Here is a 15,737-nt window from a genome sequence, read left to right on the forward strand (position 1 = left end):
AGAATAACCACAAAAAGTGTGATCTTCTTGAGGCTTATTTAGGACATTTTTTTTACCAGACAGATGAACTTTGGATAGTAGTATGTTGGACTTAGAATATTTTAAACCTCTTCAGTGAAATAGATGAGTGAAGGCTATCTTTAAAACCAGCTTTTACTTACTACCTAGTTACCATAATAAGATTCATAATATCAGCCCGTAAATGATCACGCGTGTGTTTGCCTTTTCTTTATTGTGCTGTCAGCTTCCTTTCGCTGTAGTAAAGTGCGGAGGTAAATGCCTCTGAGGAGGAACGGCTGGTTTTGAGTCACTTACCGTGTGTGAAGGAGTCGGGAGTCCTTCCACGGCCCTGCCACCAGATGGTCTGACTTCTTTACTCTGACTCCACCACTGTGTTCTGAGGACAGAGTCTTCAACACAGGGCTTTTGGAGGAAATTTTAGATCCAAAATATAACTTTATTATTAATCCTCATTATTTCCAAGTTATTTCTTTTCATGAGGATCACCAGTGCATATTCCAAGAACTATAATAATTTGTGTAAACACTCCAATTTAGTTTTGTAGTTCCCATGGGAGTAGAGCACGAGAAAACTCATTGTGATTGTAGCATGTATGATCGCACCTTCTGTAGGTTCAGGGCTTTGAAGGCCGTGTAGTTCACTCTTATTATGTCAGCTATTTGATATGAGCGTCTGCCCCTAAAGCCATAGTGACTTGCTTTTCTTCTGTGTTCATGGCTTACAGTTGCCTCTGCATGTGTTGTTTGTGTGCTGCTGAGTTCCTTTGATGCTGTCTCTCCCAGGGCTTTATCTGCCATTGCTTTGCAAAGCCGTGAGTGGCCATGTGGCAGAGTAATGGCTAACAGAGGTACAGTAGAGGAGTGGGCATGAGGAGCTCAGTGAGGTGGCTTCGGGCTGAGCCCGAGACCCTTTCCTACCTGTTGTTATGCATGGGGCACAGTCTGTTAATCAAGTCAATGAAAACCATGTTTAGTGTGTTTGTTAGAAATTACTCGGAAATATTCTTTCATAATTTTTCTGATTGGTCAATATTATTAAATAAATTTATTTTATGATAATGGGAATAAGATTAGGACTGTTGACCTGAAATGCTAATGTCCCTGTGCATGATAGAAAGTATCAAAGGATAGTTACTTGTGCTAAACTTGAGTCCTCATACTCCAGGAAACATTTGTTAAAAATAATTATGAAAATGTCAGAATTATCATTTAATTTTTAATTGACTGATAAAGGCAGAACATATATACAAAGTACTTGCAAAGAATTTTACCAGGGAAAATATAAGGTTTTTTTTTTTATAACTTTTGTTTAAATATTTGTTTAGCAGCTCTCTGACGTGATCTCTGTGGGTGAGAAGCCCCTGGCGGAGCATGACTGGTACCACGGTGCCATCCCCAGGATAGAGGCACAAGAACTGCTGAAGCAGCAGGGAGACTTCCTGGTGCGAGAGAGCCATGGGAAACCTGGTGAATATGTCCTTTCTGTATATTCTGACGGACAAAGGAGGCACTTTATCATACAGTTTGTTGATGTACGTGTCCAGTCTAGTTCATACGTATACATTGACATAATCCATTGTGGTAGACTTGAAATATACTGGTGGATGGCTTATGAGAATTGCTTTCCACACTCTTAAGTTTAACATTAACTCTCCAGTAACTCCATAGACATAATGCTCTGAAACTGACTGAAATATTGATCTTACTGAGAAAATATCATTAAAAAGTTAATAAAGTTAAATTTAAATGGAAATCTCTAAAACGTTGAATTTGAGTACTAAAGTATTTTAAGTTAAAAACAAAAGTAAGGGAAATACCATGTATTTTCCTTCCAGTAGTAAAATTTAAGGTTATGAGTTGTGTACCTCTTTAACTAGTTTCAAACTATAATCTATTTTGTTGAGTAGCATTAAGGAAAGTCTTCAATTCAAGAGGAGTTAATTTATTTGTGATTTACTATTACTGTTTTTTTCTATTTTTCTGTAATATCTGTTGACTTTAATAAGCAGTAAATAGAAAACGATAAATATAAACAGTATATTCACATTATTTATTCCAAAGCTAATACTTTTAGAAGTTTTAAATTTTTTTTTATTAACTTGAGTATTTCTTATATACATTTAGTGTTATTCCCTTTCCGGTTTCGGGCAAACATCCCCTCCCCCTCCCCTTCCTTATGGGTGTTCCTCCCAACCCTCCCCCATTGCTGCCCTCTCCCCAACAGTCTAGTTCACTGGGGGTTCAGTCTTAGCAGGACCCAGGGCTTCCCCTTCCACTGGTGCTCTTACTAGGCTATTCATTGCTACCTATGAGGTCAGAGTCCAGGGTCAGTCCATGTATAGTCTTTGGCAGTGGCTTAGTCCCTGGAAGCTCTGGTTGGTTGGCATTGTTGTACAAGTTTTAAAAATTTAAGTTACTTAATGACTTACTTATGATCATTGTGTGTGTTTGTGATGTGTGGGGAAAGGGCAGTGCTGCTTTTCACATGCGTGGAGGTCACATGACAGCTCACCAGAGTCACTTCTCTCTAACTCTTTGGCTCTGGGGAGTCAGACCCAGTCTGCCAGGCTTTTGCAGCAAGCAGTAAGCATACTCACCCACTGAGCCCTCTCATAGGCCCCTCCCACTGAGCCCTCTCATAGGCCCCAGCATTGCCAAGCCTCTCCAGAGTACACTGTCATTATTAAGCACTAAATAGATGAATAGTAATTTAGACATTTTCCCCTTTACTGACTGAGAAATTTATAGTGGCAGTGCTTTTGGCAAATGAAGAATTGTTGCCTGCATTTGTTATTTTTCAGTTCATTATTTGAAATGGCTCACATCTGAAAAATGCCTGTCCACAGCTTTAGTTTATGTCAAGGCACAAGGCTAATACTAGGTACCTACAGAAAGATTAAGCACAACCACAATAAGCAAAGCCTATAGGATTTTAGTGACTTAGAAACTTGTATACATACGAGTGTGAACTTAGGGTTGACTGATTGAGCCATGAAACTTAGATTAACGGGCAGTGATGAATTAAAGATAAAAGCATATTTTAAAATAAAATTTTGGTGAAAATCTTTATATAATGGCATTGTTTATTCTCTTGTTCATTCATTCATTCATTCATTCATTCATTCATTCATTCAGAATATGCTTACTGAGTATTATGTTAGAACTAAACATATGAGCCAGCAACAACACAGAAGTGATATTTGATATGTGAAATTAGTAGTTAGTTGAATATATTAAAAAGGTACTAATAAATCATAAAGGAAAGACGGAACGTAACAATAGCAGAATCCAACACTGAACATTCATCCGTGACTAGATAATCTAACCAGAAAAGCTAGCAGAGGAGCAGCCGAGTTGACCCATGTCCTGGACACATGGGGCGGAGACATTATAGAGCATTCGTCCAGCGGCCACCGGCTAAGCCATCCACTCAAGCTGTGCACTGAGCTTTTTCCAGGACAGATTATGTCACAAAACAGTGTCTTCTAAGAATTAAACAACAACAACAAGAAAGATGAAAGCCCCTTTCCGATCTCTGTGAAGCTGGAGCCCAACACAGGAAGACCCGGGAAGCAGGGTTAATGCATGGGAATGGAACATTTCCCCGAGGAAACGACCACTAAAGGCAGCAGATGAGACCTGTAAGATAAGCGAGAATGGACGTGCCATTCTCATAGTGAGAGCCTTTCCCCCTTTTATTCTTATTGTCACACACACACACACACACACACACACACACACACACACACACACGTACGTTTGTGTATGCATAAACATATAAATATAGCCCGCTAAGACTTTTTTGTTTATGTGCATATGGTTTGGGAGCCACTTGTACTGGACAGCCATTTGCAGGGCTCCGCCATGGGAAGAGCTGGTCCCCCCTCAGCCATTATCCATTGCCTGTAGTGTCTTGTCCAGGGGTGTGACCCCATAAGCCCCCCTATTCGTAGCAGGAGGACTTCAGTAGCTTTTTCTTAAAAGAAGAAATGTAAACAGTAACAGACATTTATGAAAGACGGTCAACACCTCTGATGATATCAGTTAGACCACTGAGAGCACATCTGCTTTTCAGAAGACAGACTTGAGAGCTGAAGCTGCGGGAAGTAGAGGAAGAAGCATACATTTTGTTGGGAATGTCAACTAGCGCGGTCATTATGGAGATCAGTGCGGTGCCTCCCAGACAGCCAGAGAGGGAGCTGTGACGTGATCCAACCCTGTGTCTCGGATCAGATGACTAATTGAAATGAAGAACGTGTTAGAAGGAGACATGTCCATGGTTTTCTCTACACTATTCAGAATACCAGGATGTGAAATCACCCAGTTGTCCAGGAGATAGATGAAGAGAAGGTGGTGGGGCACAGGCACTTGGGCACTGTTCAGTCACACAAATGTCATCAATCCTGTCATGGCTAACAACACTGATATGCTAGGATAGTGCTATTAGGTAAAATAGTCCAAGTAGAAGACACCCGCTGTGTGGAAGCCTGGAGTTGCGTAGTCACTACAGAAGCTTTGAACAGCAGAGAGAGTAAAAGCAGGAGAGGTCGGTCCACGGGTGCAGTGGTGCAGGTCTGTATTGGAAACGGGAAGTCCTGACTCTCATGGCAGAGTAGGTAGTTTAATGTACAACACTGCACTGTAAAGGGTCTTCCTGTACTCAGCATGAAGAAATGAGCCGTGTTCCGGGTGATGGAAGGCCCACTTCAGGTTACTTGGCACCTGACAGTCGTGAGTGAGAGCATCACATTGTGGTGAATATGTGCCCAAAGCTTTGACCAACTGCATATTCTTTTTAATTAAGAAATGGAGAGAGATAGATATTGATCATGTATCAAGTTCACTTTGAGGTAATTAAATGTACGAATTACTTAGATTCATTACTGTAGTCTCTGGGCTCTGTAAAGCTACATTTTAAATTCATGCTGTGGGTCTCCTTGTGTGCAGTAAAATGCCAACATATTTTTGCATAGCAGTTCCAAACTTGTGGCTTATCCTGTGTAGTTAGGATTATGTTTCCCGCTGCACAGCAATCATTCCGACATCAGTAGGGCAAGGCAATAGCTACGTCATGTCATTTTCTACACCTCTAGTATACTGTCTGACTTAGCCATTCCAAAGCCTTACTTCCCAGGAGGTACTGAGCAAGCAACGGCCTTTTTCAGGGCCAGCCTGGGGAACATGGCAAGATTCTGTCCCAAAGAAGTCAAATCAATCAAACCAACCAACAAAGCGGCCCACGTTAGGCTTCCTTTGCTGCCTGCCATAGTATCATCAAGCTGAACCATTCTCTGTGCGGTTAGGTCAGAGGAGCAGGAGGGACTCAGATCCCTTTGAAGCCACATCTGGTGCAGCATGCAGGGCCTTGAGAGTAAAGGAACAAACCAAAACACCGGGAGCGTTCTCTTCTCTCTTTTATTTGCTTACACGACATTGACGATAACTTAATGCCTTTATATCCATCGATGTATCTTCCCGTCCTAGAAAGGGAATGGACTGATTTTATACCATGTTAGGGTGCTGAGAACCTCACAGGTATTACAATAATTTTTGTAAAATTAGTAATTCCAAATTTTGAAATGTTCTTAAATTAAGGAAGGGAAACAGAAATCTAGGGCTTTATTAGGTAGTTGTGAGGTTCTGGGGATGCATGAGACTCAGAGTAGGGTGGCTGTGAGATTCATTATGTGTGAATCTCACTTTGTTAGTTAAACATTGCACATATAACATCTGTGCTCATGAGTGTGTGAACCATGTATAAACTATTTTGTTCTCTTCACAACACTGAAGGCATTGTACGTCATTCACATGTTTCTTTCTGCAGGCCACAGACTGTACCAGACCACAGGGCTCTTACACTGAGTGAAAAATCAATGAGTCTGTTGCCTACAGTGCCTGCATTCTACAAGGGAGACAGACATACAAGGCATAAGTAAACCTGGGAATGGAGAGATAGCTTCTGGACCTGAGTCGGATTCCCCCAGCATCTATGCCAAATGTCTCACACCCACCTGTAACTCCAGCCTGGGGCAATCTGCCACCCTTTCATGGCTTCTGTGGACACACACACACACACACACACACACACACACACACACACACACACACACACACACACACACACACACACACACACACACACACACACACACACACAAAATAAATAAAAGTACATCTAAAAAGATGCCAGGCTCTGTGCTTGCTGATCTCAAAGGCTTATCACTGATGCTCGTCTTTATTTCTTTAGCTTTATCTCTCGTGCGAATGATGTTTGCATCTTTATATATATCAGTGGTCCATTGAGGTCCTCCTGTAGAAAAACCCATTGTACTAGCAAGTAAGAAATGAGTATCTTAGGTACTGTTTTATTAGACTCCCTCGAACCTTTGACAGTATTTTGGTACTGAAAGTTTATAGAAGGGAGCATACATGGAGACGTAATGTCTTCCTTCTGCTTAAACGTGAGTGGGCACCTGCCTTGTTTGCTTTGGTCACCATTTTCATACAATGCAGTTGAGCTCCATTAGCCTTTCCTCTTGCTATAATAACAATGTGAGTTATGTTTAGCCTGGAATTTTTTCTAAATTCCAGAATATTTGGCAGTAGATTGTTGAGTCTAATGTTTCTGTCTATTTTATATTTTGCTATCTGTTAAGTTTGTAGTTGAGTATTGTTGTATATTTATGATGCTGTACACTGACAGCTCTCCTAACAGAACTTAACTTCTGGATAAGATCTTTTTTTTTTTTTTTCTGAAACAGTGTCTTCCTGATAATTCTATGTTGTTGTTCTCTCTCCAGAATCTATATCGATTTGAGGGCACTGGCTTTTCAAATATCCCTCAACTTATAGATCATCACTTCAATACAAAGCAAGTCATCACCAAGAAGTCGGGGGTGGTTCTGCTGAATCCTATTCCAAAGGTAGGACTGAGACCTTGTTTCTTTTATTTTTTAAAAAAGAATACTTACTTTGTTAGCATTTGTCACAGAAGAAAGCTTTTAGGGTATGTGCCAAAGTCAGGGACAAATTGCTTCTGTGAGCACCAGTAACTCCTGGCAATCTAGCTGAAATATAGACTTCCCTTAATTTTATGAAGACACATTACCTTTCTGCTCAGCGTTTGCTAGGATACAAATGGCCTAATTTGTTTTCTCTCTTTCCCAATTTATCTTGAAAGATGTGAGGATCATACTTTGAAAAGTTCTGGCAAAAGATTTGAGGATGTAGACATCAAGGAAGAGGTCTAGCATTTGGGAGTGAGTCAGAGTTTTAGTTTTGAGCATTAGGTTTACAGTGCATTGAAAGTTTGGGACTGGTTAAAGCTATACGTCCCTTCTCAGAAAATCTTCGCTCCCTTCTGAGGGGCCAGGCCACTAGCTCAAAGCTCGCTTTAGACGTTTTACCTGTAAGATCTATCGCACACGATTCTTTGATGCACTAAGGGACTGTGAGGTCAGGACTGCGCAGGGAGTGTTATGTGTTTCACACAGCACCTTAGGGACCTGGAGCACAGCGCAGCAGGGAGCCTGGTGGGCCTTTCAGCATGTTGACAGTTGGGGGAGCTGGGCTGGGAATGGCAGGGCTCTTTCTTTGAGGGCTGTGCAACATGAGCAGTGTACAAATGGGAAAGACATTGAAATTGGTAAGAGACTTGTATCCAGTTGATTGTTATAGATCAGTCCTGTGTTATCCTTCCCTTAGTGTAGACTCGTCCTAAGTTTCACTTCACACTCACTTTAGGACATATAGCTTGACAGTTTGTTCTTTTGTTTTACACCTAGATTCTCAGAATCCACAAGCCCGGGCTTACCTTTAATGTCTCCATCTACACCTAGTTTCTCCAACGAGATGACAAGGGTTTTGTATTCTTATTATACACTTGAGTATGAACTTCAGTTCTTGTGTATCCTGTTAGAATCAACCTTGAGCCAGTAACATACTTTTTACCCATTAGGTTAACACAAAATAAACTGTTTTACATATAGTGCTGCTTGGCTTTACAAGCTAACCAGATATCTGCACAATCTATAGTTAGTCAGGTTCACGTTAGAGATCAAATCCATGATGGAAATTAACCTGCAGATCTGTGTCTGAGTAGGAATATATAATTTCAAATAAAATTACATCTCTCACTGCATAAAAGTTTCCATGAAGTGAACTTAGGTAGTGGATTGGATTCTCTAGCCTATTACATGGTCAGTTATTATCTTTCTGTCAGATCGCTAGTGTGACAGAGCTGATTACCCATCATTTCATAGTGCGAGATATGCAAACTAGTGAGTGCTGGAGGTGCAGAAGGTTAAAGAGCTCGAGATGAAAAGCAAAGCCAATCGACATGCTAACCTGATTTAAACCTAGATTTCAAGTATGCACACGAGTATCTGTTTATTGTAAACGTTGTTCAAAGAATCCTATTAGTCTCTTGTAAAGATAATTGAAACAGAGGTGGTAAGGACAGCTTTCAGTTATGAGTGGAATGAGTGATATGGAGTTTGTTGTGGTGGTTCCACTGTTTTATATCTTCCTTTGAAAAGTCATTTGTCCTCTTATTACTGAATCTATTCCTTGATTTAAATCGTGTAAGAAGCTAATATATTTGGCCATATAATATGCTATAAAATATCTAATTTTCATCTTTATAGATTTTATATTTAGTCTACATAAAGAATGCTTTAGATGCAATTTCTGTTTCACATTTATTTTTTTCTCTTTATTCATCAGAATATCATTTTATTACTGTAATGGCTAAGTGACTAAGGCAGTTTCTTATCTTCATTCCTTGCATTTACTCTCAAGTGCAGGGAAACTAGACAAGTGGAGTGGGGGAGTTGCTTGATGTTGCTATTAGTGAATGGGCTCCTGCGATCAGCTCCTCGGCAACCCTACTCTGTCACGTGCAAATAGTATGTCCTCCTCATTCTTTTCTGCTCCATGGTTAATCTCTAATGGTTATGAATATTCACCTTCAGATGACATCACATATTTTAATTTTTTCTTTTCCTTGTGCAGTGCAAGTGCTGTAAGATCAACGTTTTAGTTCACTTAGTATCTCTGTCTCCCTGGTACCTGGAAGTGTTGGACAAGAGTAAGCAGTCAGCAGATGTTAAACATTGACATTGTCAGTCAAGTCTTAGGACTTTTGAGTAGCCCCCTACCCCCATCCCGTCATCTTCCTTCCCAGTGCTGGTGCTTGAGTCCACAGCCTCCTGGGTACCTAGCAGGCACTCCACCATCGAGCATTCCCTTAACCCTTGGCTGACCTCTTCCTATGCATTATCTCACGTACCCCTCCCACATTGCTATTATATATCAGGATTATTATTACCTTTAACATCATACAGGATGATGGAAGGGGAGCTATTGCTTTAAATAGTGAAGGACCTCTGACAATAGCATAGCAGATAGGGGGCAGGGCTGGGACTTAGTCCCTGTTGTTAACTGTGGGTCACAGCTGTAAGGAATGTGAATGTGGATATGAAGAAAGGAAGTCGTCTACCTTGATAAGATGCTAAGTTGGAAAGTGACTTCCAGCTATTCAAACCTTTAAATCTCTATAAAAGGAAAATCAGAAAACTGGTATCAGACAAGTGGAGTTCAAGATACAATGTAGACTTTGAGAAAGTCTACGTAAGACTGCACCCAACGCAGCGTTTAAATGGCACTTCAGAAGTTAGCGTACTGGGTAAAGCTAATATTTCTTCCAATACAGCTTTTAGGGCAGAAATTCTCTGAATGGAATGCAGAGCTCCCCATGTTCATGAATAAATGCAGGTCAGCCAGGCAGAGAGCTGTGAGTTAGCAATGCTTGCCTCCTGGCTGAATCAAGTGACTGTGGCTGTTTGCCAGACTTCAGTATGGATTGTCAAAATATTGCAGGCTTATTTTGCGAAGGTGTAATAAATTTCTTTCTCCATAACTAGAAGTTGTAACTTGTCTGCAGAAGAGTCTGGCAGCTGCATGCTGGATAAGGGCAGGACGAGCTGCTCCGGTGCCCAGAGGAAGGCTACAGCATGCAGCGCACTCTGCGTTGTTAGGCTTAGATGGCTCGAGCCCGCTTTGCTGTCGGCTTTGGTGAGGTAGCTACCCTGCCCAGCGTTGTCGCCTAAGATTTTCTTTTTATAGTGGCTTATTACATAGGGTTTGGTAGATTTAGGTCTTCTTAGTTTAGCATTTTCTGAAACCAGAGAGACTTCCTTTCCCTAAATCTGTGCCCACAGTCCTTAATTTATGAAGACGCATTGGGTGGTTTTTAAGACAATTATACATTTGAATAAATAGAATAATGGAAATACACATGGTTTGGTATTCATTCATAGATACTTACTTACTAGCCACTGTGCTCAGCGGTGCTCTGAATTGTGAGGACAGCAAGGAGGTAACAGGGAGTATGTGGATGTGGTGAAGGCCTGGGGTCACACTGGGGGCCTGAGTATCATGTGGGCAAGGGGATAGCTACTGCATTTCATTTCTAAAATATTTAAAATTGAGTTTTTGATGATTAAGACAGGGTCTCATATAGCACCCATTGGCATTGAGCTCCTGGTCCTGAGTCTCCTCCTTCCCAGTGTTAGGATGAAAGCCTTGTAGTAGCACAGCTGGCTTAGCTCAAACTGTGTGATCAAATAAGGGTTCTTAGTACAGTTTCATAGAGATGTAGAAGTAAATGTGTTCTCTGTGTGGTTATATGCAGGGGTAACAGTGAAAAGCTCAACAATCGAATATGGACAAAACCAAACCCATCACAGTAGCTGGTCAGTCTGTAGGGACGCTTCCTGGATGATTATCCTCAGAGGATATGTGTGTGCACATGTGTGGATACCTATCTACACACACACACACACACACACACACGTGATGCTTTTAAAAAAATCTTTATATAAAATGTTCCACAAAATAATAGATCTCATCAGTATACCACAAAGCTCCTAGTAAGTGAGAAAGCAAGGAGAGTAATTGGCCTTCCAGGTGAATGCGCACTTCAAAACTAGAAATACCTTTTAGATGCCTTTAGTGGTATAGAGATACGTCTCCACTGTCAGTAGACTAAGAAAATTTAAAACCGTATCAAATGCCATTTCCATCTCGAGAATCTAAATTTAAAATAATATCTCGTTTTCTTGACGTTCACGGCAACAGATCGCTGTGATCATTTGCTTTTGGAGTATGAGCTCATGAAACCGTTCTAGAAGGTTGTATGGTAGAATCTGCCAAAATAGTAAAATGTGCAGCTTTGACTCCGCAGTAATTCATAATTTATGTCCTTGTCGCTTGTGTGTGTATAAATATGTTTATAAATGGCAGATAGAATGTAAAAGAAATTAGTTACACCTTCTAATGTGTTACATTTTAAGTGTCATGTGTGGAGGTCAGGGGAACATTGTGGGAGTGAGTTCCGTCTTTCCCGGTGTTGGTCCCGAGCTTCAGGCCCAGTCGTCAGGCTTGGTAGCAAGTGCCTCTGCTGGCTGATTTGTCCCACTGCCTCTCTCCAGTCTTAATATCCTAACCCTGTGAGTGTGTTACCGCCTCAGTATTAAGACAGCTAGAGCAGTCTTGTGATGTAGCGTTTGCTGTCCAGCAGTTGGTCCAGGAAGACGTTTGTTGGAGCAATGTTAAGAACAGAATTGGGCTGGACAGGTGGGTGATGTGGTGAGTTCTTGGCACACGAAGCACAAAATCCCACCTTTGGATCCCCAGCATCCATGCAAGGTGCTGAGCCCGGCACCTGTACTCCAGCTCGGGGTGGCAAGGGTGCGGTGTTTAGGGTGTGCAGGCTACACAGACATTCTGGTGTGACTGATGAGATCAGAATCAGGGAGAGACTAGTCTCAAAAAAGAAGAGTAATTGGGTAAGAACCCTTGGCTACATGTTCAGTAATTACCTTCATTTCTTTAGATACTGTGTTTTCCAGGATATTTTGCTTATTGTTATTATTAACAGTTAAAAATATGTAGGCATAAAATATGATAACTAAGGGGGGAAAGAGTTCTTTTTTTAACAGAGAAAATGTTTAATATAAATATGAGGTTATACATAAAATATAAAATTAATACAGAAGAGAATAAACAGTCATGTGAATACAGTTGCCATATTTTGTGACAAAATATTTTTAATTGCCTTTTTACTTACATTTTTAAATATTATACCATTTTCCAGCTTCCCCTCCAGAACCCCGCTCTCCCCCCCACTCCTGCTTTCTATGAAGGTTCTCCTCACCCACCCACCCACCCGCTTCCTCCCACATCCCCGCCCTGACATCCCCTACACCGGGGCCTGGAGCCTTGACAGGACCGAGGGCCTATCCTCGCGCTGATGCCTGACAAGGCCGTCCTCTGCTGCATATGCACTCCATTTGAGGATTCTTTTAGGATGGTGGTTTAGTCCCTGGGAGCTCTGTGGGGGAGTCTGGTTGGTTGATATTGTTGTTCTTCCTATGGGGTTGCAAACTCCGTCAGCTACCTCAGTCCTTTCTCTAACTCCTCCATGGGGACCCTGTTCTCAGTCCTTTCTCTAACTCCTCCATGGGGACCCTGTTCTCAGTTCAGTGGTTGGCTGCGAGCATCTGCCTCTGTATTTGTCAGGCTCTGGCACAGGCTTTCAGCAGACAGCTTTATCAGGTTCCTGTCAGCATGTACTTCTTGGCATCAACAATAATGTTTGAGTTTGGTGGCTTGTGTGTGGGATGGATCCAAAGATGGGGCAGCCTCTGGATGGCCTTTCCTTCAGTCTCTGCTCCACACTTTGTCTCCATATTTTCTTGTGTTTGTTTCTCCTTCTAAGAAGGACCACACTTTGGTCGTCTTTTTTTTTTTTTTTTTTTTTTTTTTTTTTCCGGGGACCAACAGGGCCTTGTGGGTCTACCACTACCTAGCAAGCACTACCACTGAGCTAAATCCCCAACCCTGGTTGTCCTTCTTCTTGAGCTTCATGTGGTCTGTGGATTGAATCTTGGGTAATTCAAGCTTTTGGGCTAATATCCACTTATCAGTAAGTAAAGACCACGTGCGTTATTTTGTGATTGGGTTACCTCACTCAGGATGGTATTTTCTAGTTCCATCCACTTGCCTATGAATTTCATAAAGGCATTGTTTTTGATAGCTGAGTAATATTCCATTGTGTAAATGTACCACATTTTCTGTATCCATTCCTCTGTTGAGGGACATCTGGGCTCTTTCCAGCTTCTGGCTATTATAAATAAGATTGCTATGAACATAGTAGAGCATGTGTCCTTGTTATATGTTGGAGCATCTTTTGGGTATATGTCCATGAGTATAGCTGGGTCCTCAGGTAGTACTATGTCTAATTTTTCTGAGGAACCTCCAGACTGGTTTCCAGAGTGCTTGTACCAGCTTGCAATCCCACCAACAATGGAGGAGTGTTCCTCTTTCTCCACATCCTCGCCAGCATCTGCTGTTTCCTGAGTTTTTGATCTTAGCCATTCTGACTGGTGTGAAGGTGGAATCTCATAGTTGTTTTGATTTATATTTCCCTGATGACTAAGGATATCGAACATTTCTTTAGGTGCTTTTCAGCCATTCGATATTCCTCAGCTGAGAATTCTTTGTTTAGCTCTGTAGCCCAGTTTTAAAAAGGGTTATTTGATTCTCTGGAGTCTAACTTCTTGACTTCTTTGTATATATTGGATATTAGCCCCTCTATCAGATGTAGGATTGGTAAAGATCTTTTCCCAATCTGTTCGTTGCCATTTTGTCCTATTGACAGTGTCCTTTGCCTTACAGAAACTTTGCAATTTTATGAGGTCCCATTTGTCGATTATTGATCTTAGAGCATATATCATTGGTGTTCTGTTCAGGAAATTTTTCCCAGTGCCCATGTGTTTGAGTGCCCACTTTTACTTCTATTAGTTTGAGTGTACCTGGTTTTATGTGGAGGTCCTTGATCCACTTGGACTTGAGCTTTGTACAGGGTGATAAGCATGGATCGATCTGCATTGTTCTACCTTTGTATTTGTGACAAGATAGGCAGTAAAGTGAAGCTAGTAATACTCTGTACAAGTTCACCTGGGTTGTCCTCCAGGTCTAGAGCAGTTGTAAGAATGTAACCAGTTCCTAACCTACCTGTCCAAAGGGTTTAGCTGTCAAACTGGACTCTAGTAGGGCAGCTCATTTATCACTGAAGTGCTCTGAAATAGCTTTATGTTCAAGAGAAAGACATTGTTCAAATGGTTTGAGCTCATCTTCTAGAATCTACACATAAACTTTTCATAGTCCTGGTTCTAGTCCTAGATGTAAGCGAGCTGAGAGGAAGTGATGGGCGGGCCCCACAGGGTCTGTTCCCTAGGCTCGTGTAGATCTTACTGATCGAGAGGCTTCTGGGGGGACATGTGCTTCTTGGCTTTAGAAAGTAATGCAGATGGAATGAGATGACAGAGCATGGTGGCTGAGGACACTGCTAACATTGACTCCTGTCGTCACACATGCTTAGACTGTGATCACCTGTGTTCACAGAGAGGTGATAGAAGGACCAGATGCTCACAGAATAGAATATTAAACTGGGAAAAAAATCTACAAAACAGTGTTTTAGTATTTTATTTTCATAAGTTGAGTTATCTAAGTGAATAAGTTTGAAACGCTTAAAGGCCATGTTCTGGAAGTAAATTATGTTACTTTGTGTTTGAAGGGATAATTTAGGGCAGCTTAAGCTTAGTTTTAATTTTTTGGTTAAAAATTATTATTGTTATGTGAAAACTTTTCTATAAGTATATTCTATGGCACCGTTTAGTAGAACACTGTAAAGAATTGTTTGGTGACTGTGCTCAGTTTCTTTAGGGAGAAATTAGGGTGAAACCCCAGACACACAAACTGAGGAGTCTAAATGCATAGAGTTGTATTGAAAGAAGGCGTACAAAACCGATGTGTACCGTTTTCAAGATGTCTCAGTGCCTTGTTTGTGCATGTCAATTTGAGACATACATGAGAGGTTTTATTAATATTTAAGAATAATAATATATGTTTCAGTAATCTAGAAGAGAAATAGCATGGCCATGAGTGTTTCCTTGAGGCAGATGGACTAAGCAGCCCACAGATAGGAAGAGGTCAGAGGTGCAGAGCAGGGATGCTGTTTGATAAAAGAAGTGAGTGAGGCATGGAGGCCCCAAGGCTCGTGAGGATGGCAAGGTCAGTCAGGCAAAAGCAGGTGATCTGGAAGGTGAATCACCTGAAGAGTTCATGGAGGTCAGGTTTTGAGAGCCGTGAGTCCAGGAGTAAGGAAGAAACTTGCTGTTTCAGTGCATGTGGATAAGCACAGTGTGAATGTGACCTCAGCACAGCCCCACTGTCCAGCCTTCCCCACCAAAGTATTGAAGCTCAAAACATGTTTCGTTGCTGGAAGAATGTGACCGATGTGTAGCACATTAGACAATAGAAATCCAGTGTTCACTTGGTGTCTGGCATTAAACTTGCATAACTATTCCAACTTATTATACAGTGATGTTTAAGAAGGAACAAATTAACCAGCGCCCCAGAAAATGACCACGATGAGTTTAATTTTTTATAGCAAAGTTGCATTAGCAGTAGTCTCAGCAGCATTGGGTATAGTTGTGCCATTGCATTTTGTGCTGTAGACAAGAGCATAATAAGAAGTACAGCTTACTGCAGGGTGCTCCACTCAGCGGTAGACAAGTGTTGTACTTTTATAGACAGAATAGAAAAGTTATAAGACTCCAGATTTGTGATCGAAATATTAGCAAATCAGCT

At 41.3% G+C, this 15,737-nt stretch overlaps 1 protein-coding gene across 1 annotated transcript in view; it reads left to right on the top strand.

Moving 5' to 3' along the window:
• Positions 1 to 15,737, top strand: part of Fer (FER tyrosine kinase) — a 252,057-nt gene that overhangs the window by 99,056 nt on the left and 137,264 nt on the right. Inside the window, 2 exon segments of the mRNA XM_032901714.1 lie at positions 1,346 to 1,552; positions 6,821 to 6,943. Of these exon segments, the coding sequence (XP_032757605.1) occupies positions 1,346 to 1,552; positions 6,821 to 6,943 (330 nt within the window).

The sequence above is a fragment of the Rattus rattus genome, chromosome 4 (genome assembly GCF_011064425.1).
Source record: "Rattus rattus isolate New Zealand chromosome 4, Rrattus_CSIRO_v1, whole genome shotgun sequence".
NCBI lineage: Eukaryota > Metazoa > Chordata > Mammalia > Rodentia > Muridae > Rattus > Rattus rattus.